Source organism: Hyaena hyaena, unplaced genomic scaffold (genome assembly GCF_003009895.1).
Source record: "Hyaena hyaena isolate Hyena2069 unplaced genomic scaffold, ASM300989v1 scaffold_177, whole genome shotgun sequence".
NCBI lineage: Eukaryota > Metazoa > Chordata > Mammalia > Carnivora > Hyaenidae > Hyaena > Hyaena hyaena.
In genome coordinates this window covers 2,087,789-2,101,232 of record NW_024080810.1, presented here as the reverse complement: position 1 = coordinate 2,101,232, position 13,444 = coordinate 2,087,789, and the positions used below count along the sequence as shown (strand labels likewise).

At 34.9% G+C, this 13,444-nt stretch overlaps 1 protein-coding gene across 2 annotated transcripts in view; it reads left to right on the top strand.

Annotated features, from left to right (window-relative positions):
* RIPK2 (receptor interacting serine/threonine kinase 2) overlaps nucleotides 1–8,585 on the top strand; it is a 29,576-nt gene extending 20,991 nt beyond the window's left edge. The window contains exons 7-11 of one of the 2 annotated variants that reach the window (XM_039240589.1): nucleotides 1,238–1,323; nucleotides 4,505–4,594; nucleotides 5,251–5,341; nucleotides 6,999–7,172; nucleotides 7,770–8,585. In XM_039240589.1, coding sequence (XP_039096520.1) covers nucleotides 1,238–1,323; nucleotides 4,505–4,594; nucleotides 5,251–5,341; nucleotides 6,999–7,172; nucleotides 7,770–8,107 — 779 coding nt within the window. In that variant the 3' untranslated portion in view covers nucleotides 8,108–8,585. The remainder of the gene's footprint in view (nucleotides 1–1,237; nucleotides 1,324–4,504; nucleotides 4,595–5,250; nucleotides 5,342–6,998; nucleotides 7,173–7,769) is intronic. The other variant, XM_039240590.1, reaches the window with a different exon arrangement.
* Nucleotides 8,586–13,444: the final 4,859 nt, after the last annotated feature.

The window sequence follows — 13,444 nt, the reverse complement described above, 5'->3', positions numbered from 1 at the left end:
CATATCTCCACTGAATCTCCATTGTTGGAGTTACCAAGGATGGTAATGTTAGAAAATACTGCTTCTCTTACTTGGCTTCTCACCAGAATAGACATTCCCTCCTTGAAACGTTCTTTCTGGTGGCCTCAAGACAAAAGAAGCTACACTCTCAGTGTCCTCTCTTTCTCAATCTCTGTTTCTTCCTCTACTCAATTTCTAACTGTTGGAATGCTTCAGAGCTCTAACATGGGTGGGTCATTTACTATCTATACTCTCCCCTAGGTGGATCCAGTCCAGACCATGTCTTTATATACCATCCATTAGTGATGCTCAATTTTATATCTGGATCCCTGGCCTCTCCCTTCAGGGACAAGTTTATTTGTTGTTGTTGTTGTAATTATGATTATTTCTGTTTCTTGGCTATTCTGAATAATGCTGCTATGGCTGTTCATATGCAAGTCTTTGTGTGAACATATGTTTTCATTTCTCTTAGATTGGTACCTATGAGTTGAACTGCTGGGTTCTTATCTTTCATTTTTAAAAAACTCCCAAATGTTTTTCCAAAATGGTTGCATCATGTTATATTCCCATTTTTAAATTGGGTTATTTGTCTTATTCTTGTCAGAGCTCTTTATATATTCTAGATAATAAGTCTTTTAGCAGATCCATGATATGCAAAAAATGTTCTCCCAGTCTAGGGCTTGTCTTTTCATTTTTCTTAATAGCTTTTTGAAGTGCAAAAATTTTCTGATTTTCTGAAGTGCATTTATCAGAATTCTTTATGGACCCTATTTTTAATGTCCTATCTAAAAATTCTTTACCTAACCAAAGGTCACGATGATTTTTCTCCCTTGTTTACATTTAAGTGCATGATACAATTTAAGTTAATTCTATGTATGGCATGAAGTAAGAGTCTAAACTAGTTTATCTTTTTTCATGTATTTATCCAACTGTCCTAGCTGGATATCAGTATTTTCAACACTCGTTGAAAAGATGATCCTTTTCCCATTGAATTGCCTCAGCATCTTTGCCAAAAAGCAATTGACCATAACTATAAGGGTTTATTTTTAGACTCTCACGTGTATTCCATGATCTATATTTCTATCCATGTGCATATAATAAAGCTCTTAACAGAGTTCAATGTCATAAGTTTGGGGGAAAATTGACCTAGTGAGGGTCTTATCAGTTAACTATTAGCATTTATATTTTTCAATTTAATAATTAGAGCAATCTGAACTCAATATTTTTTCTTATGTAGAATGTTTAATAGAACTTGAACCAATTCTGAGGACGTTTGAAGAGATAACTTTTCTTGAAGCTGTTATTCAACTAAAGAAAACAAAGGTAAATTGCTAAATGAAACAATGGAAATTGAACGTTAAATAAACATATTATTCATGGATATTTTCAGCTTAGTTTAATTCAGTTTTTATCTATCTACTTTTCACAAATACAGGCTACAGTATTAAGGCGGTAGAGTTTATCAGAGACTAGGAATACTGTTTTCTCTGTCACTGAAGAGTTTTTCCATTTCATTCAAATGGCCACATCCAGATTTCAAAGACATTTCCAGAACTCCTGTATATCAAATATAAATTTTAAATGTATAATGAATACCAGTTATATACAATGAGTGCCCTAAATCACTAGAGTTTTTTTAACCTATATTTCTTTCCCTAATGTTTTAATATACACAGAGTAATAGAAGTCTGGGTTCTTTCATTTCACTTTATTTAATGTTCTTGGGCTTTTTTTTAGACTACTGCCAACTTAAGCTATAGAATTGTAATAATAATTGAGACCAAAACATGTCTTTTTTTATTGCTATATTTTGTTTTGTTTTCCCACTCAAACACTCCATGTTACATAAACCAAAGTAACCACTGGTATAAATTACATAGAACAATTGTCTTATTTACTCATTCTGGCTTTTGTAGATCAGAACAATTGTAGGGACCTATTACTGAAAGGTTTTCTTATTATTATAAATTTGAGGGGCATCTGGGTGGCTCAGTTGGTTGAGTGTCCAACTCTTGATTTTATTTCAAGTCATGATCTCATGGTTCATGGGTTCGAGCCCCACATTTGGCTCTGTGTTGATGCCCTCTGTCTCCCCTTCTTTCCCTCAAAAATAAGTAAACATGTTTTAAAATTTATCAAAATGTATTTAAAAAGTACCAGATAGTATTTCAGGGACAAAGTAAGCATAGTTGAGCACTTGCTGAGTTTCATTAAATTGCATTTGAGGTATAATAATAAAAATAATCAGCTATTAACCAAAGTCTTAAGTTGTAAATGAGCATCGTCTACAATTTATGTATCACTACATGATATTGATTGCTTCTTGCCATTTGCTGTATCTTTTGACATAACCTTGGTCAGTTAAGTGCCTGACTTCTTGGTTTAGGCTCAGGTCAGGATCTCACAGTTTCTGAGTTCAAGCCCCACGTCCAGCTTTATGCCGGCAGCATGGAGCCTGCTTGGGACTCTCTTTCCCTCTCTCTCTGCCCTTCCCCCTCACACTGTCTCTGTCTTTCTAAAAAAAATAATAAAACTTAAATTTTAGAAGAAATTTTGTTTTTTTAAATAAAATAGTTGAAGTACACATTTTCAAATACCTGAATACCATTTAAGAATAGCATTGCTAAATTACTTAAAAAGCATTACTTTTTTTGCATGTTTTTAAATAGCTATACTGTTTTTACTCAGACTTGTAATATTTTTTTTAATTCAGTATCAGTTCTGTGAAACTGATAGGTGAAGAATATCCTCTCTATTATATGGATGAGATAACTGAGGTATAGGAAAGTTACATAATACCCTACATAGGTAGTTAATGACAGGGCCAACAGTAGAATACAAATTTAATAAGATTTTTCATCAAGAAACTTGTGAAAACAAAGACCACCAATTAAGGTGATTTGTATGAGGTTCCTACTTTTTTTCATCTCTTTGAAACAGGTCCCATAGTTTATATTTTCACAAGTAGCCTTTCCTATATCTTAAATAGTAAAAACTGAACCAAAAGGAGTTTTTCCTTAATATTCCATTTAATTTTGTTCTAGGGATTGATTTACTACTTCATAATTCATTTGAATAATCATAACTGATTAGTTATGAAAAATAATGTTACTAATTCAAGGATATTGCATTATCAAAAATGTTTCAGTAAATTTAAACGCACCAAAAAACCTTATATAACAGAGACAGATCCAAGGAATAACTCTAAATATTCTAGGTAAAAATGTATTTAACATCTTTTTATTGGACTACTTTGTGCAAAGTGCTGTGGTAGATAGATTATATATACAGATGAATAGTGGTTTCTCCTCTAAAATTCCTTACCCGAGTAATGGAGAAGACAGTAATAAGTATGAATAATGGAGGGCTGGGTGTAAAACCCACAATTTGTAAAATTATGTAGAGCAGTTGGCATTATGTTGGTTTAGAGAAAAAAAAGCATACTGATAGGTTTGTTTTTGTTTTGTTTTTAATATTTTTTTATTCATTTTTGAGAGAGAGAGAATGCGAGCCAGGGAGGGACAGAGAGAGAGGGAGACACAGAATCTGGAGCAGGCTCCAGGCTCTGAGCTGTCAGCACAGACCCTAATGAGGGACTCAAACCCAGAAGCAGTGAGATCATGACGTGAGGTGAAGTCAGATGCTTAACCAACTGAGCCACTTAGGCACCCTGATAGGTTTGTTTTCTAAATCACTCACAAGTGATGGTAGGTAATCCAAGATTGCTTTATAGAGATGGGAATAAATCACTAAATGACTTTAATAGAGAGGTATAGCATATAAATAAATCATCTGTGTAATAGCTAGTAGCATTTACTGAATGCTAACTAAAAAATCTTAGGACATTTTGTTCATAATCCTCCATACAGTATTCCTGCAAAGTAGGTACTCTTATCTCCAGTTACAGATAAGTAAACTGAGATTAAGTAAACTGAGATTAAGTCTCATGCCTAAAATCCAATAGTTCGGTATCCTGGAATTCTAAACCAGACCTGATTGGCTACATGGCCCCCACCATTCCAATAGGTCCCTCTGTATCCTTTACTTACTCCAGCCCTCACTTTCTTATCTATAAAATGAAAATAATACTTGTACTTACAAGTGCATTGCCTAGAATATAGTAAATGCTTAAGAATTATGGATAGACACATACACATACATAAATTGAAATTTATTAAGTACTTAGTTTGTATCAGACACTTTATATTCATTATCTCAATCTCTTAAAGGATCCTGCATGTAGGTATTAGTCAATGTTTAAAGATAAATTTGCTCAAGGTAACCCATTAATATGAGGTAAGATTCAAAGTTTGTTTCTCTATAAAGTTATTACTCCTGTACTACACTGTCTCTACATTTAGGTCATACATTATATCCTCAAATGATGTAATTTTACTGTCCATTGATTGTGTATAAACCTATAAATTATGTTAAGTAGATTGTGTTTTACTCATAAAGTTTCCTAATCGCCTTCAACTAAAGTACGTGGATGCATTCATTCCAGTTACAGAGTGCTTTGAGCACTATTCACTTATGTGACAAGAAGGAATTGGAGTCATCTCTGAGCGTACCTGTAACTCATGAGCCACAGGAGGTAAAAAAAAAAAAAAAAAAAAAATTATGTTGATAAACTCAAAATGTGAGAAGAATACGAAAAATCACTAAGTCTTAATTCCTTCCTTGATATGTGGGAAGCTAAAGCCAGGGAGATTTGAGGATTCATCAGGTAGCCCATGGCAGTCTCCAGTTTGAAATCCAGTGCTTCTAATTCTCACACCACTGTTCATCTCATTGAATCATACATAGTCCTTGCTTCTCTGTTTGCCATTAACTTTTGTCCCTGTCATTATTTTACATAATGAGCAGTATTCCTGTGTGGTGTGTAGACAAATCATTGATTATGGTTTTACCATTATATTTATGCCTTCTTATTCAAATGTAAACTATCCAAATGTCTACCCTTGTCCTTACCACCTTCAGTGATTACTGAAAGGAAAATGCCATTTGCATGACTATCTAAAAGGAAAGATTTCTTTAGTAGCATTCATTCATATGTCAAGTAAATAATTTTTTCTAAGAATATGTAAAACTTATTTTATATATGTTTCTTTAATTTTGTAATTTTAAAGTTATAGTCGTTTTTGTTCTTTTTTTATAAGCCAAAAGCAAGAACTACTTAGAAATTAAAATTGTATGACTTGTAAAATGATTTTCTATCTGTCTAAGTCATTTATCCTCTGTTTACTCTAGGAATCATGTGGCTCCTCTCAGCTCCATAAAAGTAGTGCTTCGGAAGCCTCAAAGTCCCTGTCAGCTCCTGAAGACAATGATTTTTTACCTAGTATGTAAACTTTTCAATCAGTATTACTTGCAAGTTTTCCTTTTTTTTTTTTTTAAGATCAAATCATTGGTAAGGAGTCATGGTTTATGTGCAACATGTCTTTCATTTGCAGTCATAACTCATTTTTTTTTCAAGTGTCAGAATCTAAAGATGTGAAAATAGTACTGAGACGTTCTACAAATACATTAAAATATTGAAGGCATTGTCTTAGACTCTAAAAAAAATTATCTTCTAAGGAAAGTGTAATATTTCTAAATAACCATAGTAAAGAAATAGAAAGTGATATGGATGTAGAGCTATGGTAATATACTGGAAAAGTAACAGTTTTTTACAGAGTATTTCACAACAACCTTGTGAGGGAGTTATTCCTCATTTTACAGATTTTTAAGATCAAGACTTCCTGGATCACATAGTTAGTAGCTGGCAAACCCAAGACTGGAAGCCAGGTCTTTTGATAAATATTTTCATGTCACTCCACTACACCATGAAGAAATTGTTTCTGACTGAAGGTTGGACCTATAGTTATAAAGATGGGCATTCCAGGCAAAAGGAACAACATAGAGGCACAGAAGCAAGAAAACACAAAGAAAGTGAGTAGTTGGGTTTAGCTGGTGAACAGGATGAATTAATGAAGATAAAAGATCAATAAGATGAAGTCATACCTTCACAATTTCTAACACCAGGCTAAGCTATTTGGGCTTTTTCTCTTGGGTAGGAAGCAACTTCTGCAAATTTTTGAGCAAGGGTGTGACTTGATAGACAACTCTTTTGCTCTAGGAAGATCCATCCTGGCTAGAATAGGTGGCCTGTTTTGGAAGGAAAAGGAGAGTAAGTGGGGAAACCAATTAGTTAGACTTTTGGTCTTTTACTGCAGTACATGATAGATTATGAGCCCTCAGACAGTAGAAGAAGGAAGAAACAGTGAAAGGAATGTTATGAAGGACACACTGAGGGATTTTATAGTTCTCCACTTGTGGGAAGAAAGACAAAAAAAGACAGACTGAACAAGTTATCAAGCCTGGTGACTGGAACAGAAATGGTTGAAATGGATTTTAGAGTTAGATGTATAATTAAGTTTTTAGTGTTTTGTTTTTAATTTGAGGTGCTTAGCAGCTCATCTGAGGGTGATTTCCAGCAGGCTGTTGAAAATTTAAGACTAAGGCTCAGTGAAGACAGAAAATTTAATTACATAGATTTGGGAAGAGAGGTGACAGTTGACACCCTGAGATTGTACAGGATTACCAAAGAAGGGTGTAGAAAGACACACATCATAAACAGATTTAGAAGACACATTTAACATGCCGAAAGAGGAAGAAGACACAGAAGAAGAAATATGGGATTAAGAAGTAAAATTCCATGATTTATAATTTATATAAAACAAACACAGAAGATGGTAAGAAGTAAAATTCCATGATTTATAATTTATATAAAACAAACACAGAAGTATGGTAAAAAAAAAAAAAACAACACATTCCTTATAAGCCCTTTTGTTCTAAAATGTATTTACTTGTGGATTAGATTTATGAACCAGCTTTAATTACAGTGAAAGTGCAAAGACATTGAATACTATACTCTGTATGATCCAGATGTTGATATTTTAGCTAATAGGAATACCTAAGGACTCTTCTACCCTTAATGAAGATACTGTGTTTTGTAGGAAAAACTCAAGACGTTTCTATGCTGTATCACAATCCAGTAAATCACGGTTGTGATAGTCACATTTTTGCGACTCAATCACCTCTTGTGGCTCAAAAGGTGACCTGTTGTGATCACAGGACTATCCCATGCTCTTTAGCAGGAATAACGCCACTCTCAGCTGAGGGAAATTCAGGTAAGTGTATAACACTTTGTAAATGATGCTGTTTACCTCACACCTATATATTTAGTAGATTTGCCATACAGTTAGTTTTATTTGTCTTCATTTCTTCAAGATGATAAATATATACCTTCTTAAGTAAGAATGCCCTCCAATCCTAGAAGCTATGAGTGCTGACATGTAATAATAGGCCCACATGGTATTCCATGAACATCTGTCTAGGGAAGGAGTGCCAAGAGGAGGTGTGACTTAGTATGTTACTAAAAGTAGAGTTATTTTTGTTTCTTTAAAAATATTCAGGTATCCTTTATATTAAATATATAGATAGACTTAGATATATAGGTATCTATAAAGGAGTAAGGTTTGCTCCTATAGATTTGTAGCATATAAAAAGGCTTTTTCTGGGAAGGAAACTGAAGGGAAAAGAAGAGAGAACCCAAATATCTGAATATTTCCTGAAAATTAACAGCATCCCCCAAAATACTTATATTCCATATTAGCCTAATCATAGTAAATTTGGGTTTTATTCCTTATTCTTTTTTCATCCAATTTTATTGATAGCTGTATGTATATCTGTCCTCAACTCATTTGTTATCCCTTGCTCTTCTGCAGAGCGGTTACAACCTGGCGTAGCCCAACAGTGGATCCAGAGTAAAAGGGAAGACATTGTGAGCCAGATGACAGAAGCTTGCCTTAACCAGTCTCTGGATGCTCTCCTGTCCAGGGACTTGATCATGAAGGAGGACTATGAACTCATTAGTACCAAACCGACAAGAACCTCAAAAGTCAGACAGTTACTGGACACCTCTGACATTCAAGGAGAAGAATTTGCCAAAGTTATAGTACAAAAGTTGAAAGATAACAAGCAAATGGGTCTTCAGCCTTACCCGGAAATACTTGTGGTTTCTCTATCACAATCTTTAAATTTATTTCAAAATAAAAGCTTATAAGTGACTCTTTTTTAAGAAAAAAAAAGTCATTCTATAAGAGTATTTTATCTTTCTGTTGCCTTTATCATATTGTTTTTATAAAATCCACATTAGACGCTTTAATGGAGTTTCTTCTTCAGATAAATATGTCTTCTTCCATGACATTACAGTTTTTTTTTTTTAATTAATATAGTAGAAAGTTTGCATTTTGCTACATAGTTCAGTTTGTCTCTGGTTAATTGAAATTAGTTTTCAAAATATAATGTTATTCTCGTACATAATAACGTCTTAGGGTATCATACATTTCTCATGGAAGCTATTTTCATATTCACTTTCTTTGTGGATTATTTATTGTCTAAGATACAGTTTGGCTTTTTGAAATGTAACCTTTATATTTAAATAAGAGATAGTACAGCGTTTCTCATCTATAGTCCCAGCTTCAAATCCTCTCTAAAAAGTTCATTAAACTTTATAATCCAGATTACACTTTTAAATCTTATTCATTAGATTCTCTTTAAAAAATTATTTCAAAGGTAAAATACAAAATATATGAAGAAAAAAATTAATCTTTCAACATATGTTTCCACCCTCATTTGTGACCACAACCAGCAATCAGGGTAATCAAAGTTAACAACAGGATGTTTATCCTTCTGTACCCTTCTTCCTACTCGTATGTAAAGTATATGCTCATCTGGGAAAGGGTCTTTCATTAATATTGTCATTTTTTTAAAAATATTTTTATTTATTTCTAGGAGAGAGAGACAGCGTGAGCAGGGGAGGGTCAGAGAGAGAGGGAGACACAGACTGAAACAGGCTCCAGGCTCTGAGCTGGCAGTCACCACAGAGCCCGACGCGGGGTGAGATCATGACCTAAGCGAAAGTCGGAAGCCACCCAGGCGCCTCTTAATATTGTCATTTTAATACGTTATATGGCACTAATTTTTGCACTTAATAATACATCATGTGTAGCCTTCCAGATCATAGTAAATCTAACTCACTCATTTTAATTGCTGCATAATATCAAGGCTGCATTTTTATTTTATTAATTTGTTCACCAAATTTAGCCAAAACAGTAAAGATTGGTTAACAGCTTATGTCACTAACTGAAAACTTACAAGGAATAGTCTCTCTTCTGAAAATGTTTATTAGCGATGTCAGCAAAAAGTGTGATGCAGGATGAAATCAAAAGTACAGACTTTCATCAGATGCATAGTATTATAAAAAAGAATAAGAGTAAAAGTTACTAGAAGGCCATCGTAAGACTCTGTGCTGTCAATGCAGAGCCCACTTCAGATCCTCTGTCCCCCTTTCTCTCTCTCCCCCTCTGTCTCTCTTTCTCTGTTAAAAAAAAAGTAAATATTTTTTTAAATTACCGTAAGGTATTGGGGCAATTAAATATTTTATTAAAATTATAAAGTAAGTATTTTAATCTCTCATTTGGCTGTGACACTAACTGGTGGTGCCTCATTCCTATGTCTCTAAGAAATACGGAAATTCGTAGGGAAAGATGGAAACCCAATTAAGAAGTATATGGGTTATCTATTCTATCTCATGTTAGGATAAGGATTTAGTTTGGGAAATAAGTTGAGAAAATGGGATTGTTTTAGGTAGCACATAGACACAGCACTAAATAACATTTGAGTCATATGGTAAGGAAGTTATTTTCTGTTCTTGAGCCTTCTAATCAAGTAAAGGAGAATGACACAGTTGTACTGTCATGTTCTTTTTTTTTTTTTTTTTTTACAAATAGTTTATTGTCAAATTAGTTTCTACATAACACTCAGTGCTCATCCCCAAAGTGCCCTCCTTCATGCCCATCTCCCCCTCCCCCCCACATCCATCAGTCCTCAGTTTTTGTCAGCATTCAAGAGTCTCTCATGGTTTGCCTCTCTCCCTTTCCCCCACCATTTCCGCCCTTCTTCTCCCCCTTGGTCCTCCGTCAAGTTCCTCCTAATCCTCCTATACGTGCAAACATATGGTATTTGTCCTTCTCTGCCTGACTTATTTCGCTCAGCATAACACCCTCAAGGTCCATCCATGTTGCTACACATGGCCAGATTTCATTGTTTCTCATTGCCATGTAGTATTCCATGGTATAGATAAACCACATCTTCTTGATCCATTCGTCTGTTGATGGACACTTAGGCTCTTTCCATGTTTTAGCTATTGTGGAGAGTGCTGCTATGAACATTGGGGTACATGTGCTCCTATGCCTCAGCATTTCTGTATCCCTTGGGTAAATTCCTAGCAGTGCTATTGCTGGGTCATAAGGGAGTTCTATTGTTAGTTTCCTGAGGAACCTCCACACTGTTTTCCAGAGGGGCTGTACCAGTTTCCATTCCCACCAACAGTGCAGGAGGGTGCCCGTTTCTCCACATCCTCGCCAGCATCTAGAGTTCTCTGATTTGCTCTGTACTGTCATGTTCTAATCCCCCTTATTAAAAAAAAGAATAGGCTTTAGGCTCAGAACTTCAGAAACAATATTTAGCAAGAATTTTACAGTTTTGTTAATTGTATTTTATTTGAAAATGATCCATATATCACAAGTGGTACTAATTTTGCATTTAAAATATAAAAAGTTTCATTTTATTCCAATAAAAAAGATAATCTAAAGTACTGAATTATAGGCAGAATGTGAGTGTACCAGCTATCATTGAAATAGTATAAGGATGACAGTAAGATTCAGTCACTTAAGGAAGGGACCTAATAATCTATAATTATCTGTTTTTTGACTAGATAGTATTAGATAATCTGAAAGTGACATTCTTTGTAGTGTATTTTAAAACAGTCACCCACAAGTGTAGTCCACAGAACAGCTGCATTAGCATCACCTGGAACTTGTGAGAAAGCAAATTCATGACCCTTATCTCAGACCTGAATCAATCTCAGGTAATAAGGTTCAGAAATCTGTGTTACACTTGACCTTAGCCAAAAGGCCGAGAAGCGATAAGGTTCAGAAATCTATGTTAATAAACCATCCAGACCATTATGTGTGTGCTAAAGTTCAAGACCCTTTGTTTTGAGGAAACACAATAGAACTATGCACAAAATAATTTCCCTTTAGTCCACAGATCTGTTTTCCTTATGCCTGTTTGCCACATTTGTCTTGAGGAGGTATAGTCTCAGAACTGAGGTATAATTAGGAAATTTAACTTTTTTTTTTTTGCATCCACTTGAATTCCCAAAACAACATTAGACATGTTTTGCATGTTGGAAAGACCACTTAAACATGATAATCAGATCAGTTGATTGAATCTATCACTCGGCTCTTTAAAGAAGTACTTTAGAAGAAGACAGACACTTCTGACAGCGGGAGAGCAGAGCTGACGTGGGGCAAGACAAGAAGCAAGACTGAATGCTCTGAAAGTGATACTAGAGAAATGGGCATCACTGTGAAGGACTGGGGCGTGGCAGCGGCAGTAGTCAGCAGTGGCAGCTGGTCTTTGTCTCCCACCTGTCGGTAATCCTCTGTCCACCCACCTTCCCCCACCCCACACACCCCACGTTAGTTTCCTAATGATGAAAAATTATGACCAGTTGAGAGAACAGGAGAATCCGTAATCTTTCATGTTTACCCATCCTCAAAGCATCTCACTGGTTTCAGAAATGTATTTCTTCTCTATAATCTCAACTCCCCTCTCTCAAGCCCCGTTTCCAAACAACCTCCTGCTTTCCCTCCCCATCTTCCCTGGACTTTTTTTGGTTGGTTGGTTGGCTTTTTTGTTTTGTTCTGTTTTTCCAAAGTCACACACCCAGATTTCTTTTAGAAACAAAATTCCTCTACTTGATTTGTCTATCCCTTCTCATCCTTTTCCTGGAAAAGTATGCTGCCTTTACTCTTGTTGCCAATTTCACTCTTAATCTTTTAAAATTTGATGTCATAGAATTAATGAATCTCTAGGTTGAAGGGAATAATTATGCATGGTTATGCCTCAAATTCCTCATATAAAGACATTAGATAAGTATCTCATGATCAAAAGCTTGTATTGATGATGGGGGAAATTTTTACCTATTCAGGCAATGTGCTTCATCTCCAGTCATGTCAGTTCTTTTGTACATTGATTTAAAAATCTATTTCCCTATTGTATATACCTATTGGCCCTAGTTCCAAACACTGAGATAGTATATGTAGAATATCTATTCCCTCACCCACATGGCAACCCTTTATAATAGTTCCAGGTAACTCTTCTGTTCCTGATAACTTTGTTTGTACTTTAAAATAATTCCTTCTTCTTTCAATGGTTATTTAAGAGGTATGATCTGTATTTTTTTTTTAATATGGTACCCACAACTTCATCTGATACTTCTAATCCATTTAGGTCTTACCAGCACAGTTGGGATATCTCCTCCCTTGTAAAATATTAAAAGCCCATTTTTAACAGTCATATGATGCTGAGTTGATATTTAACTATGAGCTAAAAATCCTGTCTTTTGTAACTATGCTGTTTTGCCTTATTTTTCCTTTTCCATACTCAAAATTGAGTTGGGTTTTGGGCTTATCTATCCCTCCTAATTTTTCTAAATTCATTCCTAATTGTAGCCACTCAGTATAGTTTTGATTCCTAAATCTGGAATCTTTCAGCTTGTCATCCAGAAATTTGACAAAGTTGCTGTTTGTAATTTCCTCCAAATTGCTAATTAAAATGTTGAATGGTACTGGGCCAAGAAAGAGTACAAAATGTTACAGGCTTCCTCCCTTGACAAAGCTCAACTAATCATCACTATTTACGTACAACTATGCATCTATTCACTAATGAATATAATGGAAATATTCTTAAAGTGTTACACATTATAATAAAAGTCTATGTAATCTATATGTTTAACCAAAATAATATCTTTTTTTTAAAGCATTGGCTTATTTTTCATCTACATTGAAACACACATTTTTCATCTAAAATGTGTGTTTCTATGTAAGCACACTTTTGGGGTCTTGGGGAATGAGTACATCAAAATATTAAAAAGGAACTTGTCTCCTGTCCTTACATAGAAACAATATGATATTTCTCAGGCTCTGCTTATGAAATCTAGGTGCAAGACACTGTGCCCACCAAAATCTCATGATTTATGTAGACCAGCTGTATAAAGAATCCCCGAATTCAACAGTTGAAGAAAATAACTGAGAAAAAGTCTAAAGAGAAGACAACCTTAAAATAAGTATAAATAATACCCTTAGAGAGATTTGAGTGTGTATACCTTTAAAAATAGAAGTTGCTATGAAATAGACAAAAGAGGGGCTCCTGGGTGGCTCAGTCAGTTGAGCATACAACTTCAGCTCAGGTCATGGTCTCATGGTTCATGGGTCCCAGCCCTGCGTCGGGCTCTGTGCTGACAACTAGCTCAGAGCCTGGAGCCTGTTTC